The sequence below is a fragment of the Ictalurus furcatus genome, chromosome 15 (genome assembly GCF_023375685.1).
Source record: "Ictalurus furcatus strain D&B chromosome 15, Billie_1.0, whole genome shotgun sequence".
NCBI lineage: Eukaryota > Metazoa > Chordata > Actinopteri > Siluriformes > Ictaluridae > Ictalurus > Ictalurus furcatus.
The window spans coordinates 9,276,215-9,288,567 of NC_071269.1; the positions used below are offsets into that span (position 1 = coordinate 9,276,215).

General features: G+C 40.4%; 1 protein-coding gene and 1 long non-coding RNA gene across 2 annotated transcripts in view; one reads left to right on the forward strand and one right to left on the reverse strand.

Annotated features, from left to right (window-relative positions):
- Positions 1–7,020, reverse strand: part of spo11 (SPO11 initiator of meiotic double stranded breaks) — a 48,109-nt gene extending 41,089 nt beyond the window's left edge. The window contains exons 1-2 of the mRNA XM_053643482.1: positions 6,806–7,020; positions 6,582–6,695 (exon numbers count right to left, since the gene is read on the reverse strand). Of these exons, the coding sequence (XP_053499457.1) occupies positions 6,582–6,695; positions 6,806–6,912 (221 nt within the window). The 5' untranslated portion in view covers positions 6,913–7,020. The remainder of the gene's footprint in view (positions 1–6,581; positions 6,696–6,805) is intronic.
- LOC128619345 (uncharacterized) lies at positions 7,016–12,353 on the forward strand. The gene is made up of 4 exons (XR_008387929.1): positions 7,016–7,222; positions 10,727–10,796; positions 11,011–11,111; positions 11,241–12,353. It is a non-coding gene; the product is annotated as an uncharacterized LOC128619345 (long non-coding RNA).

Consider the following 12,353-nt stretch of genomic DNA (forward strand, 5'->3'; position numbering starts at 1 on the left):
TGTTGTATATCTGTCGATATAATATTATAGGCTTAATTTATATAAAAACCTAAATATAAAAAAATTAAAGAGGCTATATTTTAGTAGTTCCATCACAGAAACAACTCAATAAAGCTTTGTTGTGTTGTTGCAATGAGAAACAGCCTGAGGGCGCTGTGGGATACAGTATTGTGATTGCACACAAGGGGAGAAGGAGAATTAGTCAATAATAAAAAGATAAGAGTTAAACACGTTCCTCCGACAAATACTTTTTTTTTTAGTGTAGTATACCACAAGCCTATAAAACTTTGAATGAAATACCAGTAGGACAGTAACCTAAATAATATGTTAAAAATCTAAATATTAAATACAATTCAAAAATATCAGGGGCTAGTGTTTTTTCCACGCCGATACGTTGAAGGTTTCCTGCTATTATTAGGCGGATTTTGAGATATCCTGTGCACCTCGGTACAATCCGGCGGCCAGTCATCAAAGTGTGGGAATATTTTTATTACCAGTCTACACATGAAAACCTTCTGGTTCCAGCCGGGGGTTTTCTTGTGACAAATAATTATGGCTCACAGCTCTATTGCTACTGGATTCCCGTTGACATGTAAACTGTGTTCTAATGCTCTTCTGACAACAGCCATGATTTTTGCCCATCCTGATTGGGAATCCAGCATTTGAGAGAAGCTATCACAGATCTGTGCTTGCACTGTAGTCTTCTACCCACGTCAGAGAGGCGGCTCCACCTCGCTGAATTAGACCTGCAATCCACAGTGAGGACCGCGGAAGAGGAGTTACACCCCGCCACATGGTCTCAGACTTGTAGTGCGTCTGCGTCCCTCCACCAAAGAAGAAAGCAAATTCACAGAACAAGCACATGGAAAAGACTTCTCTTTCAAAGACTGTTGCCATTCTCTCATCAGAGATGTTAAAACTGAAACGTCTTCTTCAGACGCTTCAGCCTACAGTGTCGGTTACAACTGTAACTAGATCACAGGAGGATAATGAGGGCTCAATGAAGAGAATGGAGGAAGAGCTTTTTATTTCTGCCTTTCCTTCACGTCAGCTGGGGGTTCTAGTGGGAATTCGGTTCAGTCAAGGCAAAACCCATCCTCATCGGATGAGACTTCGGCTGTGCTCCAGATGGCAGTTGCTTGTTTAGGGCTGCACAACCAACCTAGTCAAATGTCTTTTTTAGACAGTTTGCTGCTGGATCTTCATTTGCTATGCCACCATGCAAGGATTGTGTAGCAGAATTTTCTAATGCCCTTACGGGGTCTAGTGCACCTTAGCGCCGGCCAAGGACGGCTCATCTATCTAGCTAGCATCTATCTATCTAGCATATATGGCAGATGCAGATGCCTTTGGGGTGAGCTGTGCTCCAAACATAGAACAGCATGTTGCCACGCTGGTGGTACCACCTGATGAGGCCCTGCAGGGCAATTTGTGCTGCCCCAGCACACAATGAAGTCACACAGACTCATTATTGAAAAAAGGCATATGAGTCCACTACACATATAACCTGTGCAGAGAACACAATAGGTCCATTACTCCTCGCTACTTCCAATACACTGGAATCAGCGGATGTTGATCCCTCAGTTTTGTGGTTCCGCCAAACTGCCCTTCTGACTATAGGCCATGTCACCCGTGAACTGGGTACTCTTACTGCCACACTTCTGGCAGCCCGCTACCAAGTGTGGCTCACACAGGCAAAATTGCCTGGGGATTATATGAAGACTCTAAGAGATCTTCCTATCGCTCCTGGGCACCTCTTTGGGCCTAATGTTCCGGAACATCTTGAGAAAAGAGTGAAGTTGCCTGAACCCACCCGTCAACTGACTCAGGTATGGCGCAAGCCTGTTTTTAAAATGCCGGCCACTCAGGCTCATCAGCGCTTTGCAGTGCCAGAGGAACAATTTCGCCAGCATGCTACTCCACAGCCTCAGAGTCCGCAGAGACCTCATGCTGCTGAGTACACACAAGTTTTTTGACCTCAACAGCGACAGTTGCCAGGGGTACATGACTGCGGCTCTGTACCTGCTATGGTCCAAGGGGAGGCTAATCCTGCCTTATTTGGACGAATGGCTGCTGTGTGCCCCCACAAGACGGCAAAATGTCTACAACACCAGATTGCTTTTGAAGCATGTCCAGGAGCTGGGTCTTGCGGTGAACGAAGCAAAGAGTTGCTTGATTCCGGCACAATGTATTATTTACATCGGAATGACACTGGACTCCCATGCGATGTCTACCACCCTCTCAGACACTCGTGTAGACAATATTCTACAGCTCCTTGCTCATTTCCGGCTGGCAAAGAATTTACCATACGGAGCGTTGTTACAACTCCTGGGGATGTTGTCTGCCGCCACGTCCATGATTCCACTGGGCTTGCTCCATCTCAAGCTGCTCCAGCGGTGGAACAACAGTTTGCGGTTGAACACCACCAGACACCATCGGTGTCTCACACTATTGTATTGAGGCATTGACACAATGGACTCACTGAGACTTTCTAATGTCAGGTGTACCCCTAGGAGTCATTCCCTCTCGTCGAGAGGTGGTCATGAACAATGCTTCCCTCCTTGCGTGGGGTGCAACGTGGAATCACAAGGGCATTCGTGGCCATTGGTCTCCAGCTCAGTCAAGGGATCACATCACTCTCGGAACTGCATGCGGTTTTCCTGGCCCTGCAGTATTTCCATCACGTGCTTATTCAGTCAGACATCATCTCAACAGTGTTTCACCTGAACCATCAAGGTGGCACAAAGTCCCTGCATCTCACTCATAAAATTCTTCCTTGGTCTCTTCCTGAATTAGCATTGCTGAGAGCAGTTCACCTTCCGGGGTTAAACAATCAGGTAGCAGATGTTCTTTCAAGGGATCTTCTGCACCTGGCAGAATGGAGGCTTCACCCAGATGTAGTGCAGAAGATATGGCAGCAGTTCAGCAATGTAGAAGTGGATCTTTTCGCAACAGAGACGACTACTCACTGTCCATTATGGTTTGTGAGAACAGAGGCATCCAGCCCATTAGGATAGGATGCTCTGTCTCACGAGTGGCCAAACTGTCTGCTTTATGCATTCCCTCCCTTTCCTCTGTTATGGGAAACATTACACAGGATATCTCTGTGCAACCACAGAGTGCTCCTGTTTGCACCCTGATGGCCAGCCAGGCCTTGGTTTTCCATGCTTCTGAGACTACTGGTGGTCAAAACATGGCAGGTTCTGCTCTGGAAGAACCTGTTATCACAGATGGATGGCACTGTGTGGCCCCCGGACCCAGCTCCTCTGCAGCTTTGGGTTTGGACTTTGGGGCCAGCTCTCTTATAACAGAGTGTGATCCTGCCGTTGTTCATACCATAACTAGTTCTAGGGCTACATCCACACGTCAGCCCTATACAGCATGTTGAAAGTTTTTCCTCTTAATAGTGCAGGGATCATGGGTTGGATCTTACATGCTGTGAAGTTCCAAGAGTTCTGAGGTTTTTACAACATCTTTTGGATTCAGGCAAGGCAGCCTCCACGTTAAAGGTGTACGTCACAGCCATTTCTGGGTATGATGTGCGAATTATTGGTTCTTCTCTTGGTTCCCATACTCTTGTTTGCAGTTTTTTAAGGGTGCGAGATGGCTAAAGCCAGCCTGTAACCCCCATTTTCCTCAGTGGGATTTACTGCTCATGCTTGATTTTGTCTGTTTGCCACCATTTCAGCCTTTGCAGATAGTTGATATGAAGTTGATCTCTTAAAACCACCGCTTCCGCTAAGCGTGTTAGTGAATCGTCTGTTAGAGAGTTATGCATGTGTTGGTTGCCGGAGGATTCTGGTGTTGTGCTTCGACCAAACCCATCTTTTCTTCCTAAAGTTCTGCTTCTTCAGTTTATACATCAGTCGATCAATCTGAATGCTTTTCAATCTGCAGTTCAATTAGATCAGTCAAGAGATCTCCTCTTGTGTCCTGTGTGAGCCTTGAGGTGTTATGTGGCTGCTACTGTTCACCTTAGGCAAACAAATCAGCTTTTTGTTTGTTATGGTGGTGCCCAGAAAGGAGCCGCCATATCTAAACAGGGATTGTCAAATTGGATTGTGGAAGTGATCACTGTGGCATACAATAAAGCCCAAAATCCTCTGCCAGGTGGTATCTCGTCATTCCACTAGGGCTGTGTCTACTCCTTGGGCTGCTTTTAGAAGAGTTTATATGGTGGATATCTGTGCAGCTGCTACTAGGAATTCACCCTGTACCTTTGCCAGCTTCTACAAGCTCAACCCTGCTGTCGTTCATGCTGTCAGCTCAGCAATTCTTCATGAGCAACCTTGAGTATTTTTTAGGTGGGTGGCATTCCTCATGACTATGTTGGCAGGAGTCATCCACTAGTGCTAAAGCACTGTCAGGAGGAATGAAACAGAACGCTAGTAACGTAGGTAACTGTGGTTCTGTGAATTCCGGATGATCGCCATAGTTCTTTGTCACTCTGTATGCACAAGAAGCTTAACGAGGCTGAATGCTGAGCTAATGTGGCTATTACCCTCAAGGCTCAGCCTACGTCCCTACGTGACTTTGTTAGTATATTATCTCAACCTGTCTAGCTGACACTGCAATAATCCACTAGTGCTAAAGCACCGCCTCTGGCGGTCATCCGGAATTCACAGAACCACAGTTACCTACTTAACTAGCGTTCATCTCTCTCACTAGGCACGAATCCAAAATGTTCCCAGATCGCCGTTGTAACACTTTGTTTCCCAACAAGATCCATCGCAGCAGCAGAACCCGAAGGGAAATTGCAGAATTCACCCGACTGGATTTTGCTGTGCTCAAACAAACCTCCGCCAAACTAGCAGACAACACCATGTAAGGCGTTTGATTATGTAATATGTGTATAATATAAAATCTCCTGCAATATGGTAGGCTTAAACACAAATTAATATTGCAACTGTCATTAGCTACCACCGCTATGGTGTGGTTGTCATGACCACCATCACAGCCATAAAACACAGGTGCACATTTTCTACTGAATGCCAAAACTGTAAGATAGGCCCATATGGCGACAAGAGAAAAACAAAAGAAATCATTGGGTAAAAAATTAATGAACACAATTTGTGATTGTGTGACAAACTATCAGAAGACATTGTGAGGAAACAAGGTGAGAAAGCTCTAGATATTTCAGCTTCAACCCACAATGTCTTCAGAACAGTGTACTATTTGCAAAAAATAACCGGCCTAATTATAGGATTAATAGACCTCCAGATGGTAAATGGTGTGAATGTTGGCAGTGTTCTTCACTCGAATGTCACATGTACAGACATTGAACATGCACAGTGCATTTTATAGTCAAAGAAAAGCATTATTGGCAAGCATCAGGGTGAGCAAAGCTATCTGTTATTGTGGATGAAAGCACCTCATTAAGCAAGAAGTCTTGTCTAATTGTGTACCTCAGAACATCAGTTAATAGTTCAGCGCCATTGACCTTCTTAGATCTTCTTGAGCTAGAGAGTACAACTGCAGATGGAATCACTAATACGCTAATCAACTGCCTGCTGAAACATGGTCTTGATACTTTTCTTAAAGAATGCCTGGTCGGATTCTGCTCAGATGGAGCCTCTGTAATGGTAGGGGAAAACATGGAGTATGCATCAACCTTATATAACATGGATGGTCACCAATGAAGAGGAATCATTCTTTCATAAACTCAATGTGTTGGATAAAAACACATGGCCAAGCACACTACATTTAATGTATGTGGAAAATTAGGTCAGAGAACTGTGTGATCTTCTGAAAATAGGATTCTCTGGTGTTAAATTATAGGGATTATAAAGAGAATGCCAGTACATTATTTTATTAATGCACAAGTCCCTTCTGAAACTTAAATTTGAAGTGGAGACAATTGCTCTGAGCAGTGCAGAGTATGAGAGAGGTTTTTCAGAAATGAATACACTTGTGATACCATTACGTTCACAACTGTAAATCAAAAATGTCTCCGCTCTAATGTTCATTAAAATGGTTGGACATTTTGGGACCCCACAAAATATGACCGGAAATGGGTAGCTACCAGAAGGTCTGCAGAACATTTAGCTTGTAGGCAGAGATGCAACACCATACAGGCTTCCCCATATCAGCCCATCTGGGATCTGATGAATTAACTGGTCATACTGATGAGTTTTGTTCATTTTTATGTCACAGGCTAAATTTTGTGTTCTCTATGATGGACTTGAGTGTAATGAGTTGTGCACATTTTGAAGTTATGGAATTTGTTGGGGTCCCTTTGATGGAACTAACTGTGTAAAACTTGTGTATTGTAATGCTGCAGTATCCTACAGCATTACAACTCAATTCCAGTTTAATTTTCCTAATAAAAAGACTGTTCTACTCTTAATATTTTGTATTTATATTATCTCCTTTAATGGTTACATCATTCCTATATTTGATACTGACACAAAGGAGAGGGCTTACAGAAACATTTTATTGGCATCTTTTATTGTCATTTTATTGCCAGCATTAAGAATGATTTTGATAAGCATTTTAGTGTTAATAGCAGTGTCCCCCCCATAAAACAAATCCAAATTTAACCCCTGATTGCAGTGTGTTTTACACAGGGAATTTAGCCTTACCTCACGTTGGACCACCGGGAACGGCTTTTTAAGACCAAGACCGGTGCTTCTTCCTTCGATAAACTGCTAACTATCTTTTCGGTAACCTCTTCTATTCGTGACATAACTTCTAGCCTGGTCATGGTGAATTAAATAATTGCTTATGTAATATGATACCACGTCCACAATTAAAATTTGATTATCATCACACAACAGATGTTACTAACACATGTTATTAACATTACCTCGCGACATCACTGAAATAACTGGTTATGGCTTCCCCAGCATCTTCAAGATTTTGCAACAGCTTCGCTTGTAGTACGTCTACCTCGGAAAACTGCTCGGAAGACATGTCTCTGTCTGACAAAAAACGAAATCTTAACTGATACAGCAATACACAAACTTTCACTTACACTATACTTTAAACATAGCATTTCTTGATAGCAACACCCAGGACTGCTTTCACACTTGGGAATTTTCACCTCAATTGGCAGATTGCACAAGATGGCGCAGTGGAATTTCCGGTATAAGGCGCGCGCGCGCGCGCGCGTGTGTGTCTGTGTCGCAAGTGTTGTGCCGAATTTCCACTCATTGGCAAAGTCAGACTCCCCTTCGGCTGCACGCGCAACGTTCACAATGGGCGTTTGTCAAATCAATACTTAGTGAGTTAGTTTTTTAAATCAACTTTTATTGAATCATGTACAGGCTTAACACAAAACTATATATCTCACAACAGATGTTAACAAAACACCATAAAGATAAAATATTTAAAATGTGCCGGGGTAAAATTACACCTTACATTAATTTAAATAAAATAATGCCTCATTGACTTGGTCGGCATTACTGGGAACGCCCACGAAACGTCATATCCGTTTACGCCGCGGGTGGTGGGGCAAATTATTCGAATTCATAAGCGTAGACCTTGTTAGGCGCTTTATCTTTACTATTTGTAATGATTACGATTGATTTTTGCTTGGTGCAATGCCGAAAAGTTGCTGTGTGGCGTTCTGCACCTCTAATAAGTTTTTAAAAACCGATCTGAAGTTTTATATACTGCTGAATAAACAGACGGAGCCGACACGGAGAACAAAGTAGCTGAGAGTAAAACAGTTGTTCTTCTACAAGTGCAGTCTCAATTTAAAAAAAAATATATACATACATATATATATTCTATGCACAGGCTTTGCTTGTTATTAATCCTCATCCAAACACAAGCCTCCAATATAAAAAGAACAGCATCCACATCCCAGATGGCAAAATTTGTCTGGCCCACTTATGGGCCACATACTTTAGTTCTGGCCCAGTATATGCCTGGGTCCCCGGCCCAAAACTGGCCCACACACTGAAAACTGACACATACAATTTCCTCCGGCCCAGATCGAGCCCAGACACTGTAAAGTGACTTATATTGTTTTATGTGGCCCAGATCCAGCCCAGACACTGTATATTGACTTATATTGTTTTATGTGGCCCGAGTCTGGCCCAGACACTGTAAGACAGATCTGGCTGAGAGTCAGCTTGGTTCCCTGGCCAGATGTGGCCCAGAAACTGCTAAATGTACTTCATTTTAGCAGGGAAACACAAATGTAACCATTTAATAAGATTAAGGGCTTTTATAAAACATTAACAAATACACTAACTACAATACGAACATTTATTAACAACGCACTTTTAAAAACAACAAAATAACAAGTAAATATATTTACAGTATATTTAAAGACAAAAAAATTCTCTCTCTCTCTCTCTCTCTCTCTCTCTCTCTCTCTCTCTCACACACACACACACACAAATAAATTCAACCACTTAAAAATATCAAGGACTTTTATTATTAAAAAATACAATATGAATTCATACAATATGAATGTAATATGAATATTTTAAACAAATAACAAAATAAGTCAAACAAACATATTTACAATTTGTAAAGAAAAGACATAAAGAGAACATACAGTTGCGGTCTGTTTACATAGCCCTTGCAGAATCTGCAAAATCTTAATACTTTTAACAAAATAAGACTGATCATAAAAATCCCATGTTGTTTTTTATTTACCCTGGTGAAAAAAAATATATACTTAAAATGAAAGATCCATATAATTTTTAAAGTGTACTTATTTTAACTTTATTCTTAAATATATTTTAGGTATATTTTAAACTGTATGCTCAAAATGATCATTGTAACAATGCACTAAAAGCATATTTTAAAATTACATTATTTAATATCCTGAAGTTGTAATATATTTTAAGTTAAATTTTAATGTAATTTTTAAGTTTACTTATTCATGCTTGGAATTCACTTCTTGGACATTTCTTTCAGAAAGTGTTACAATGTACGTCTAATGAGTTAAAAGCCCATTTTTTAAACATATTTTTAAATAAAGTGTACACAATGTACAAATGGCTACACTTAATTTTGATTTAAGTGTATGTTTAATAAGTTTATACTGGCAGAGAAGTATCATGTTACGGTCGTACACACAAATACATGCTAAACAATACAGCAACCGCACTCTTAAAAACTATAGGTACACGCAAGAAAATGTGAGTGTTCTACTGAACAGACAGTGGCAGCTACTATATTATGATTTCACAAGTGGCATAACAGACAAGTAAACGCTGGCTATATTGCATGCAAAAAAAAAAAAAAAATTAAGTTCACTCACACTGCATAAACACATTACAATCGTAATCAGTGTTCAAAAAACTGTAACATTTCATTCTTTTTTTTTAGGGAGAAATAAAGCAGAATTACTGAAAAACGATAACTGAGAACATATGTACAGTTAAAAAATTGTTGTCAGCACTTCATGGGTATAGGACAGACATGTGGAAGTTGGTTTGGCCTTGATAAAGCTAAAGCTTGGTAAAGCTATAGAAGTAGCTCCCCAGGAATCAGTTTTTAGTCCCTTTCAACGTTGTTTGGGAGTGGAATGACATACATTTTGTCCTTGGGCCTAAACATTACACATTTATGTTTGAGTGATTGAGAATGCACAGCAAATACCTTATTGGTGTGAGACACTTCATTTATAAATGTAGCGGATATATTTAGCTGAACATCACTACAAACCTTTCCTCCACTCTTGGCAAACTATTTTACTAAAACACAGAATCTGTTTGTGGTGGATACAGAAGAGGCCCTATCCTCAGAGGTGAAAGCTACCATGGTCATAATTTCACAGAATGTTCCACCACTTAACTGTACAACAGAATTATTTCTCTTTTTAAGAGTTGTATTATTATATGAATGATAAACAACACTGCTACTAATGAAACGGTCATAAAAGAAACCTGAATGAACTGTGTTTCCTGTGAAATGTTCAATAGCCATCCTCTGCAGCACAGATGTGCTACCTTTCTTTGGGCAGCCAAAACTTCTGACATTATCTTGAAAGTCCTTTGACTTCTTTGTTAAGCCAGATCTACTTTGGAGTAGCTCTTCAACTAACGATTATTTTTTCGATTAATCGGATGGTGGGGCCAAACTTTCAGTACCATTTTTATTGTTTATTTAAAATAAACAATATCCACAAACTGAGTGTTACAAATATAAACTTCAGACTAAATCTTAAAACTTTACACAACTGTTTGTCCAAAACAGAAAAGAACCCAATACACACAGACACACCAGAATATATTATTAATTTATGACTGTAGTTTAATTCAGTGCTTTTTGTGCATCCATAAAAATAATGTATAAATACTTATATATAATATAAACTAAAATAAATAAATAAAATAAATTATATATATTATGTTACTTGTGTTTACTTTTGATCATAATGTTTTAATTGGATATTACTACGGTGGCCGTGAAGTCACCGCATCTACACCACACATGAGGAGCAACACGGCATCGTTACTAACACATCACTTCCGTTATATAATAAATGACAGAATTTTTTTATTGTTGTCTCCAATGTAATATTGTCCCTCATATAGATTTTTTTCATTCTAAACATTTGTCAGTTTTACAATTTATACAGACCCAAAGATGTTATTGTAAGTTGAAAAATGTTCTATCATATAAAATGTCATGAGTCCCATGACTCATAGAATAACATATCTCTTTTGTGTAAATGTCTAATATAACACACAAGGTAATGTGGTATAATATGGCTGTAATTTAAAAAAGTTTCACTATGCCTGTATTTCATTGTTCGTTATAGCAGATAATGAATGAAAACACTAGTCAGGAAATGGCACCCCGAATGGATGAAATCATGGCATCCCTTCGTGGTAAGTGTTCAGGATGGCACTGGAGGGGTTGACATTAGAGAACATAGTATGTTCCACATTAGGCATGATTGACCTGTACTGAACTTAAGTACCATTATTCAATTCAATTCAATTCAATTTTATTTGTACAATAGACATTGTCTCAAAGCAGCTTTACAGAAATATCAACATGGTATATAAATATTAAAGGTGCGAATTTATCCCAACTGAGCAGGCCACTGAGTGGCGACAGTGGCAAGGAAAAACTCCCTAAGATGTTAAGAGGAAGAAACCTTGAAAGGAACCAGACTCAGAAGGGAACCCATCTTCATCTGGGTAACTTTATCCCTCTAATACTGGCAAGCTTTTACATGTCATCCATCTGTTCTGTGCCACAGATGCAGAGTTCCTCTAATCAACTAATCAAAAAACACTAACTTTCTTTTTCTCTTTATTTTCAACTAGACCTCCCGGAATTGATTCAATTAATGAAGCAGCGTGTGCAGTGTGTCCAGGCATTGTTGCCCTCACCTAGGGGGAAAGCCTTTTCCACAATATCATCCTCATCTATTAGTTTGATGAGTGAAATTGAAATGATATGTTACAATTAAGGGATGAATGTATTACTTAACAGCCATAGTTCATTCATTGATGTTTAGAATGCTGAATTTGCACCATGTACCTTTTGTATTTGACAGCATCTTTTGGTGATCATGGTAAAATGGTTCAGTATTAAAGTGGTAGGATTTAATATGTTACATGTGTCCCACATCATGTAAATTATCTTGTTGTTAGTGCGAACCTCCACACCACAGGTCATGCCACACCATAGTGGGACATACAGACTACTAGCAGTGTTTTTCAAATGAAAGCTTGAATTAAGCTCACTGTTTTCCTATTAGGATAATGTATTTTTGGGGTGCATGGTGGCTTAGTGGTTAGCACATTCACCTCACACCTTCAGGGTCGGGGTTCAATTCCCACCAGGGCTCTGTATGTGCGGAGTTTGCATGTTCTCCCTGTGCTGCGGGGGTTTCGTCTGGGTACTCCGGGTTCCTCCCCCAGTCCAAAGATATGCATGGTAGGCTGATTGGCATATCCAAAGTGTCCGTAGTGTATGAATGGGTATGTGAATGTGTATGTGATTGTGCCCTGCGATGGATTGACACCCTGTCCAGGGTACCCGGCCTTGTGCCCGACGCTCCCTGGGAAAGGCTCCAGGTTTCCCCATGACCCTGAAGGAAGGATAAGCGGTATAGAAGATGGATAGATGGATGGATGGATAATGTATATTCATTCCTCATAGGTAGGTAGAGTTCTCCCAACTATGTATTAATTTGTTAATCGACTCTCCCTCTCCCTCTATATAGCATCCCTTGGCTGGCAGTGCAGTGACCATTCCGAAGCAGTTAAGAGCCAGAGGGGTGTAAACGTTTGAACAGGATGATCGGTGTAAATTGTTATTACTTTTTTTAAAGATCTTTTTTTTCATTTAGTACTGCCCTTCAGAAGCTAAATAAGATATGGATATGTCTCCCAGAAGACAAAATAACAATTTACACCGATCATCCTGTTCAA